Source organism: Chelonoidis abingdonii, chromosome 15, assembly GCF_003597395.2.
Source record: "Chelonoidis abingdonii isolate Lonesome George chromosome 15, CheloAbing_2.0, whole genome shotgun sequence".
NCBI lineage: Eukaryota > Metazoa > Chordata > Testudines > Testudinidae > Chelonoidis > Chelonoidis abingdonii.
Genome location: NC_133783.1, coordinates 30,268,445 through 30,278,310, shown reverse-complemented (window position 1 = coordinate 30,278,310; position 9,866 = coordinate 30,268,445). Strand labels below are relative to the sequence as shown.

General features: G+C 42.0%; 1 protein-coding gene across 1 annotated transcript in view; it reads left to right on the top strand.

The window, feature by feature from the left end:
- Positions 1–3,901: 3,901 nt before the first annotated feature.
- The window catches only part of LOC116817807 (putative neutral ceramidase C), a 33,063-nt gene continuing 27,098 nt past the window's right edge, over positions 3,902–9,866 (top strand). The window contains exons 1-4 of the mRNA XM_032768219.2: positions 3,902–4,075; positions 7,334–7,407; positions 8,233–8,382; positions 9,408–9,584. Coding sequence (XP_032624110.2) covers positions 3,937–4,075; positions 7,334–7,407; positions 8,233–8,382; positions 9,408–9,584 — 540 coding nt within the window. The 5' untranslated portion in view covers positions 3,902–3,936. The remainder of the gene's footprint in view (positions 4,076–7,333; positions 7,408–8,232; positions 8,383–9,407; positions 9,585–9,866) is intronic.

The following is a 9,866-nucleotide window of genomic DNA, read 5'->3' as shown; positions in this document are numbered from 1 at the left end:
AGACAAGGGTAATTAGGGTGAAAGAGTGGATGGGAATGTGGGAGACAGGTTAGGGGATCAGATGATGGGGAGGGGATGAGGACTGAGTGAGTGAGAAGGGAGGAGTTTAGTCAGGTGGGACACTGAGAAAGGAAACATGGGGCTGGGTGATAGGGACTATGGGAGAATAGGGGCAATAGGTTCCCCTCCAATATGTGTGCCATAATCTGAGGGTACCCAGTGCATCCATAGGGGTGTGAACCCCCTGCCTGCTCCCTTCACATGAGCCAGGTTCTCAGGGGCTTACTTTTCTGTGGCGGAGGGGGTCTGAGCCTGTCTCTGTCTCCCCATGTGAGCCAGGATCTGGGGAGCACCTCTGGATGGGGATAGGAGCATAGAACTGGCATGCTCAAAGCACACCAAGAACACACTGCTGACACTGGGGTGATGAGCTAAGAATTGGCGTTTGACGTGTATCAGAAATTTTCCAGCATGGCGGATGGGGAGAGTGGGGGGAAGGGAACACCCACTGACCTGAACAAAGCTGTTCACACGTCTCCTAGCTATTGTTTCAGGCTGTATTAATCCGCAGCAGGTATTCATTGACTGGGCCACTTCATACCTCTCTGAGCCTGCTATGCTGATGATGGATGTGGAGAGCCAATTTCCTTCCATTCTCCTTTTAATTTCATAAAATATTATGGAGCACCAGCTCTGCTTTGGCCTTAACTGTATGGGCTAATCTATGTTTAAAATGTTACAATGACACAGCTGCGCCACTATATGGCTTCAATGCAGACTCTACCTATGCTGATGGGAGCTGTTCTTCTGTCGGTGTAGGTGAGAGAGGAAAGTGATCGGGAACAGTCAACATGGATTCACCAGGGGCAAATCATGCCTGACTAGCCTAATTGCCTTCTATGAGGAGATAATCGGGTCTGTGGATGAGGGGAAAGCTTTTGATACAGTCTCCCACAGATATCCTGCCGCGAAGGAAAGAAGTATGGGCTGGGATGAAGGACAAAAGATGGATAGAAAGCTGGCTAGATCATTGGGCTCAACGACAGTGATCAGTGGCTCCATGTCTGGTTGGCAACCAGTATCAAGTGGAGTGCCCCAGTGGTCGTTCTGGGGCCAATTTGTTCAATATCTCATTAATGATCTGAGGATGGTGTGGATTGCATTCTTCGGCAAGTTTGCAGATGACACGAAACTGGGAGGAATGGGTAGATATGCTGGAGGGTAAGGATAGGATACAGAGAACCTAGACAAATTAGAGGATGGACCAAAAGAAACCTGATGAGGTTCAACAAGGACAATGCAGAGCCTGCACTTAGGACAGAAGAATCCCATGCACTGCGACAGACTGGGGACCGAGTGGCTAGCAGCAGTTCTGCAGAAAGACCTAGGGGTTAAGTGGTTGAGAAGCTTGGATATGAGTTGACAGTAGTGTCCTTGTTGTCCAAGAAGGCTAACATTTGGCTGTATAAGGGGGCATGAGCCAGCAATCGGAGACGTGATCACTCCTCTATTTTGACATTGGTGAGGCCATCATCTGGTACTGTGCCATTTTGGCCCACACTACAAGAAGGATGTGGAAAACTGGAAAGAGTCCAGCGGAGGCAACAAAAATGATTAGGGGCTGGGACACATGACTAATGAGGAGAGGCGAGGGAAACTGGATTATTTAGTCTGAAGAAGAAAAGAATGAGGGGGGATTTGATAGCTGCTTTCAATAGCTGAAAGGGGTTCCCAAGAGATGGATCTAGACTGTTCTCAGTGCAGCAGATGACAGAGCAGGAGTAATGGTCTCAAGTTACAGTGGGGGGAGGTTTAGGTTGGATATTAGGGAAAAACTTTTTCACTAGGAGGGTGGTGAAGCACTGGAATGAGTTACCTAGGGAGGTGGTGGAATCTCCTTCCTTAGAGGTTTTTAAGGTCAGGCTTGACAAAGCCCTGGCCGAGATGATTTAGTTGGGGTTGGTCCTGCTTTGAGCAGGGAGTTGGACTAGGTGACCTCCCGAGGTCCCTTCCAACCCTGATATTCCATGATTCACCTCCCCAAAAGGCAGTAGCTAGGTTGACAAAAAATTATTCTGTTGACTTAGCGCTATCTACGTGGGGATTTAGGTCATTTTAACTATACTGCTCAGGGGTGCTGGATTTTTCATTCCCTGGCTGACACAGTTAAACCAGCCTAATTTTCTAGTGTGTGAGTTTTGCTGATCTTGATGTTCTGGAAGCGCACAAGCTATTAGCCAGCAAACTTAAATCTGTGGCAATGAAGTTTGTTGCCATTTAATAAAGTACTAAGGTTGGATTACAAGGTAGAGTTTATAGTACTTTTAGAATCTATTAGTTCATTGTTAATAACAGCTGTTAATGTGATAAGACATATGTTATTTCAAAATAAGCTTTGGTAGTGCCATGGAAGAATGAGCCCTTGATATTGCTGTTTATATTGTACAGAGATATTCACTCTTAGAACTGAACTTCTGAACTTGGCAGCCTTGGCCCAATAATAGTGCAAAGATTAAAAGACCAATGTTTTGACAAACCATGGACATACTGAGGTTGTGCTTGGCCATCATGTCATGCTCAATATAGAGTAACTTATAAACTGAGCTTTCCTAAGATGATAATTTTGATAAACGTTACTTAAACTTTCCTCATGATAAAAAATATATTTTATAGCTTCTAAAATTTTGGTGTATGAGCTTCTTATCTTGTACTGTCACTGACTCATAGAGGTAATATTAATTATTGCAATAAATCTAGAAAGCTTTCATGTTACTATAAGAATAACCTGACTTTTCTTCAGACCTCTAGACGTTTATGAACAAAGAGAAGGGGGATACAAAAGCTGTGTATTTTCCCAAGGGATTATTGAGTTTCCAGAATTCTGAAATCTTTAATACATTATATACTGTAAGGTAAGATTTTCTGTTTTGAGGTTTAGTAGTTACTATAAAGCAAATACTTTTGATGGTGTTGTTTTTGTTTTAGCACTTTGCTTCTAGCCACCTTGAAAAATGCGTGATTAACCCCCTCCTCCCCATTTAATACAGTTAGGCTGTGAAGCACTGATTCAATATAGTTTGCTGGGTTTATAATACCATGGAATTGAATGCCAAATTTTAATTTTGAGTTTGTAAACCAGGTTATAAATGCAAAAAGCGAAACTAGAAAAACCCTTTGTGAATCACAGGGATGAAATATGACTGTTTTATTATGCAAATGGAGGATGAAACAAACAAAACTATTTAATTAGCAAATTGGTTTGACACACAGACTTTTTTGATATGTTATTTATAATTGACATCTTTTAAAACCACGTGGCACTTTCCCAAAGAGTTTCTAATTCAATCTGTTGTTTCTAGTGTGTATATATCATCTCTGCAGATTAGAAAAATGGCATAAACTGAGGTTATAGACTTCTTTTGTACAGAACAACCTCTGTATTTAGCGTAAAATGTAATAACATTTGTAATCATGAAACCTGAATAGTTTGTGTTTGCAAGTTTAAAAAAAAAAGTCGTTTGTATAGTGAATTCTGTACTCGTTCAGAGGTGCTCTGACGTGCACTGTAGGAAATGCTGTCAGGATATAAACTGCTATATTAACCTCAGATACTCTGTGAATGGAGGATGTTTCATCCACTGAAGGGCTTCCAATCAGTTAGGGCTTATTTAAAAGTCAAGCCCATATTGTGGGAAACCCAGGATGTGGTAAAAGAGATCCTCCTGCATCTGCTGCTCTCTCTATCCAAATATGCCCTAGATAGGATACGAGGAGGTCCCTAAAGGGAAGGAGTTTGGTATGATCTGAAGTTAGCTGTGACATGCCCTAAACTTGCTTTGGACACACTGAACTGGAATCCATGTGCTGACTTCTATCTGAATTTCTTATAGCTGCTGCTGCTGCTGCTGCTTCTTCTTTGTAGTTTTTGTTCCTGAAATGGGTGAAAAGTGCAAATCCCGTTTCTTGTCCCTGGAAGTGGTACTCATTGTCCTCTTCACGCTAATGACAATAATTGCTTTGATTCTTCTAGTTCCTCTCTTTGCCCCTAAAAAAAACAAGACTACACACAAAAAAGGTAAGTTCCTTTAAGGTATTTTGATACCATTATCAGATGCTGTGCAACTGTTTTGATCTAGAGGATTTACTGGGCCTTGGTGAAGCTTCATGAACAAAGGCTGAAAATGAGTTTGTTACAAACTAACTGGAAGTATGTGAATTGATTATACTTATTTCTATTATGTTGTTGTTTAGTTAGAGACACCAGCTAGGATGTGATCCCATTGTGCAGTGGGATCCCATTGTGCAGCTATACAAACACATAGCGAGCGAGATTCCCTGCCCTCAGGATTTTACAGTGTAAACAGATATGATAGACTAACAAGGAAGAGGAAACAGGGAAGTGAAGTGACTTGCCCAGAGTTACACAGCAGAGACAAGAGTTTCTGTCCAGTGCCCTCCCTACTAGACCAGTCGTTTTCAAACTGCAGGTTGTGACCCAGTACTGGGTCGCAGAATATAAGGCACTGGATCGTGGCAGCTCTGGTCAGCACTGCCGACTGGGCCATTAACAGTCCAGTTGTTGGTGCTGCCTGGGTAACGCAGGCTAGTCCCTACCTGTTCTGACACCGCGTTGTGCCCCAGAAGTGGCCAGCAGCAGGTTCAGCTCCTAGGCGGGGGTGGGCCAAGGGACCCTGTCTGCTGCCCCCCACCCTGAGCACCGGCTCCACACTCCCATTGTCTGGGAAGCTGTGGCGGGGGGGGCTGGTGCTTGTGGGTGAGAGCCGCGCGGAGCGGCTTGCATGCCTCTGCCTAGGATCTGGACCTGCTGCTGGCTGCTTCAAAGGTGCAACGTGGTCTGTGGTGCCACTACTGGTAGGAAGCCTGCCTTAAACCTCCTGCTGCACCGTTGACCGGGAACTGCTCGAGGTAAGCCCATACCCCAGCCCTGAGTCCTCCCAAACCCAGCGCCCCTTCTGGCACCACAAACATCTCATCCCTGGCCCCAGCCTAAAACCCTGCCCTCCTTCCACATCCCTACCCCAGCCCAGACCTGCAGCCCTCACCCCTGCACCCCAACCATCTGCCCCAGCCCTGAGCCCCCCTCCCACACCCCAAACTCCCATCCCCAGCTCCATTGGGTCATGGGCATCAACAATTTTCTTCAACTGGGTTGCAAGGAAAAAACTTTGAAAACCACTGCCCTAGACCATGCTGACTGCCATATATTGCTTAACAATCTAGTCATAATAATCATTAAATGAAAAGGGTCTTGCCCATAGGTCACTGGGATCTTAGGCTCCTACAACTGCATTTTTTTCATGAGAAGATCAATCTTTGCATTAACTGAATATGTCATCCAATTATGTACATACACATTTGTTTGTACAGTCTAAGTACATAGACATAGATATTTTTTCTTCTTAGACAATTTGTTCTTTCAGGAAAGTAAAATTACATATTAGAAGAAAAGTAACATGAAGATGACCTCCCCTAGTGGGACACCTTTCCCGAAAATGGGACATGAGTGGAGCTCTTGTCTTCCAGACTGTTCATAATTTTCTGCATTTCCTTAGCAGCACACATGATGATGTCATTGATTCTCTTCCACTGAATGCTTATTCCAATTAGTGGACCAAAGAGAATTATGATACAGCTGTCATGGATTTTCATTTATTATGCTCAAATTCACAGTCCTTTCTCCACCCCATCCACACAATTGCCCATGTTGGCTGAAATTTCAAAAGTGTGGAAGTCAAACCCTTTCCTTTAACAATGCAACATAAACCTCCATGTATACTTTCTCCCGACCTTGGTGATCTGAAGGTTTGTCCCTGGGCCTCTAGTTTCTTCCACTTCTGAGAGCCAATCTAATCACTTTTGTACCCTGGGTTGTGGCTACTAGGACCCACCTGGTAACAGGAATCCACAGAAGTAACTGCCTGTCTGTCCAAGGTCTTAGAACCTTCCACCCCTGTTGTGTCCAACCTGTTCTAAGCCTCTGTATGAGGCTCCCTTGTATGTAAAAGGATAATAACAGAGGGTGAGACTGTGTCCTGCACCTCAAAGCAGCACACTCAGAGTCTAAAGGGAAGATGTGCTACAGTGGTTTTAAGAAGCCTTTGCAGCCTCCTCGTCCTTGATTGCTACAAAGGCTACAAAGGGTTCCAGCATAATTTAAATAGTACTGGGGGCATAAGTTACAGCATCCTTCTTGAACTGCCCTGGGGGGCACCATGTGCCTGAAATCTTTGCAGTACTGTAAACAGTACCCTACCCGGACAACTTACCTCACACCCCCAGCACACTCCTTACTGCAGGTCTTTCAAAGGGCACCTTGGAGGGCAGCCTTATGGCTGTTACCCTCAATATCTGCATCAAGAACTCTTCCTCCGCCGTTCTGGCGTGTGTAGGACCCCTTTATGCTGCTCCAGCTCTCTTACCTGGTGTAGAGGAGCAGGAGTGGGGTGAGGATCTGACTCCAAGTATTAAATGTTAAGTTTTGAATAGGCCCAGGGTTTAATGGTCTGTTTTTTCATCTTTATTTATTACAAGTTTGGTGATTTGTTTTTCTGATTCAAACAACTGTCAGTAGGGTGAAACACTGAGTTCCACTACCTATCTGTGGTTCTTTACAAAACTACCTGGGTTCCCATCCCCTTCTAGTGAGGATGAATACAAAACTGAATAATGTAATCAGCAGAATAACCTCTGAGTTATTTATTTTGATGTTAAATTCAAGTTAGTTTTCACTTTCCCCACATTTTCAGTTTTGATATTCAAAAGAGATTTGCCCTGACAATGCAGAATTGCATCATAGAAGTTGTCAAGGAGAAAGCTGTAAGGTTAGCATATTGAAGAAGCATCACTGAAAAAGAAACTGTCCCGTTAAGATTAGTGAGTTGGACTATATACATAGGCATGGAACATATTTTTCAGCAAAAGCTGGCAGAAGCTCTATGTGCATGTAATAGTGAACTATGCTGACATGAACAGAATATTGATAGATATATAGGACTTGTTTCAAAGGTTGGCATACAATGATTGTGAAATTTCTTTAGCCTATAAGTAGGAACATAGGTTGCCTGCTCTGAATGCAGGGATCTGAAATATGCAACAGGTAGCTAGTTTTGATATCAGGTTCAGAGATGGTAAATCCCACAGTCTTTGGCAACCATAATGTAAATTGCTCATCATACACAGCAGTTCTAAATAACAGAAAAATTACCTGATAATCCAGTTCCTCCTTCCTCAGTTTTGTGAAAAAAATGTCTGTTCATTTCCGATATGTTCACTGAGTTAGTGTTTTCATTCATATTAACTCAAATCCCTTCAGCTGCTGTTTCTAAAAACTACCACATCGGTGTTGGTCGAGCTGACTGCACTGGACCAGTTGCAGAAGTCCCTTTGGTATGTATAGGAACTTTATAATAAAGTATCTTAGAAACATATTATCTTAGTATTCTTTCATGCACCAAATCCCATGGCTTGTATAGCACTGCTATACAGGGTGTTTTTTTTCTTTAATGAACAAATAGAACTTTACATTACATGGGGCATGATCACCTTTTGTTTTCAGTGTGTCAATCTGCATAGAATGAATGTTTCAACAAACTTTTCTCAGAAAATTTGCTTTAGTTGATTTCTGTTTTTGCTGCCCAGATATTTAAATACTAAATCACCAAGTATTAATATTAATCAATGTTTGCAGGACAAGAAGTAGGACTGATTGGACTTGTAGGCTCTAAGGTTTTACATTGTTTCATTTTTGAGTGCAGGTTTTTTTGGTACATAATTCTATGTTTGTAAGTTCAACTTTCATGATAAACAGATTGCACTACAGTACTTGTATTAGGTGAATTGAAAAATATTATTTCTTTTGTTTCTTACAGAGCAAATATTTGTAATAAAAATAAATATAAAGTGAGCACTGTACACTTTGTATTCTGTTGTAATTGAAATCATTGTATTTGAAAATGTATTTATATATGTAAAAATGTAAAAATATTTAAATAAATGGGATTCTATTAGTGTTTATCAGCGCGATTAATTGCAATTAATTTTTTTAATCACTTGACAGCCCTACCTAATATATAACCTATATCATTCTGTTTTTAATGGTTAGCTGTAATTTGGGTCCTGTGATGATTTTGCTTGGAGAAATATGTGCAAGTAGAAATATGTATCAATAAATTGGTCAGTGTGGGGTTGGCCTAATGCTGTGTTCTGCCGCAGATGGGCTATGCCAATCCAGACCAGCTGGCAGGTGGAATTCTCTCTCGTCTATATAGTCGAGCTTTCATTGTGGCAGAGCCTGATGATTCCAAAAGAGTGGTATTTGTTAGTGCTGACATAGGCATGGTGTCTCAAAGACTTAGGCTGGAGGTATGTGAATAAAATCAATGGTCTTTTTTGTGTTAGCTTTTTAAAATTATTATTATTAACAATAATAAAAATAAGTATTGTCACACTTACCCCAATCAGGCTTGTAGCCTCGTTGTTTTATATGATGTATAAACATGTAGGAAGAGGCATTCCTTGTTCCAAAGAGCTGACAATCCTTTGATGGGCAAAAGAGGGCTTTTATTATGTTTGGATTAGTAGAAAACTTAGCAACGGCTCATGCCTGACAGTCCCCTGTAATATTTGCTTTCCGGTTCTATTTAGTGGTGCTAACAGGTGTACTGAAATTCTGAAAATTTATTTAGAATAAAAATTTGTAAATCAAAAATGTATCGAATTGTTTTTTGTTCAGAGAACAGAATAGGTGGCGTTTAGACAATGTTTCAGTGCACATTATGCCACCTCAGGTAATTTATTTATGATGAGTTTAGTTTCAGCCAGAAGTTAAAATCAAGTATTTTAATCTCACTTATGTCCCAGGCACCCAGAACTGGTCCTAGGGATAATGTATGATGGTCATTCTTGTCTGTAGTGGCCAAAGTGCAGTGGCACATATCGTTTTCTTGCCTGTAGTGCCTTCTTAGTAGCTGGTGAGATAGTGTGGGGTGAATATCGTCAATTAAATGTTTCTGATTTACACTCTTAGAAGATCAAACTAGTGAGAGTGTCAAGAAAGGGTAAATGGTGGGAAGAAATGGGAATCCTCTAGGTTATTTTCATATGTCTTGTAATAATACATAAGACTGGCTATAAATAAACCATAGCAGCCTTTTATCGGATTTAACAGCTTCAAGGATTCTTTACCAAGTGGTCAGCTACACTTCCAATTACTCAGTGGGGTAGGGGTTAGGAGGATGGATGTGGGAAAGGAGGACTGTGCTATTACCACAAAAATACAAAGAGAAAGAAAGCCAGGATTCTACATATCTGTTACTGCCTTGATGCAAGGACTGACCTTTCTGGCATGATAGAAAAACACTCTGTAATTACTATCTCCTTCCTTTTAGGTAATCAAGCAATTGAAGAGTAAATATGGGGAGCTATACAGACAAGACAATGTTATACTGAGTGGCACTCACACCCATTCAGGACCTGCAGGCTATTTCCAATATACTCTCTTTTTGCTAATTGGCAAGGGGCTTATCAAACCATCCCTTAACGCTCTTGTAAATGGGATTGTAAAGGTAGGTATTTTCAGTTAAATTTTCTCCCTAAAATGTATGTATAGCAGGGATAACCTTTGTGTTATATTTTTATTTAGTAGTACACCTCTACCCCGCTATAACGCAACCCCATATAACATGGGTTTGCATATAGCACGGTAGCAGCGGGGCTCCGGCGGCGCTTTAAAGGGTCCGGGGCTCTAGCTGCTGCGGGGAGCCTCGGGGCCTTTAAATCACCACTGGAGCCCTGCCACCTCTACCCTGGGGCTGTGGCAGTGGGGCTCACTGGCGATTTAAAGGGCC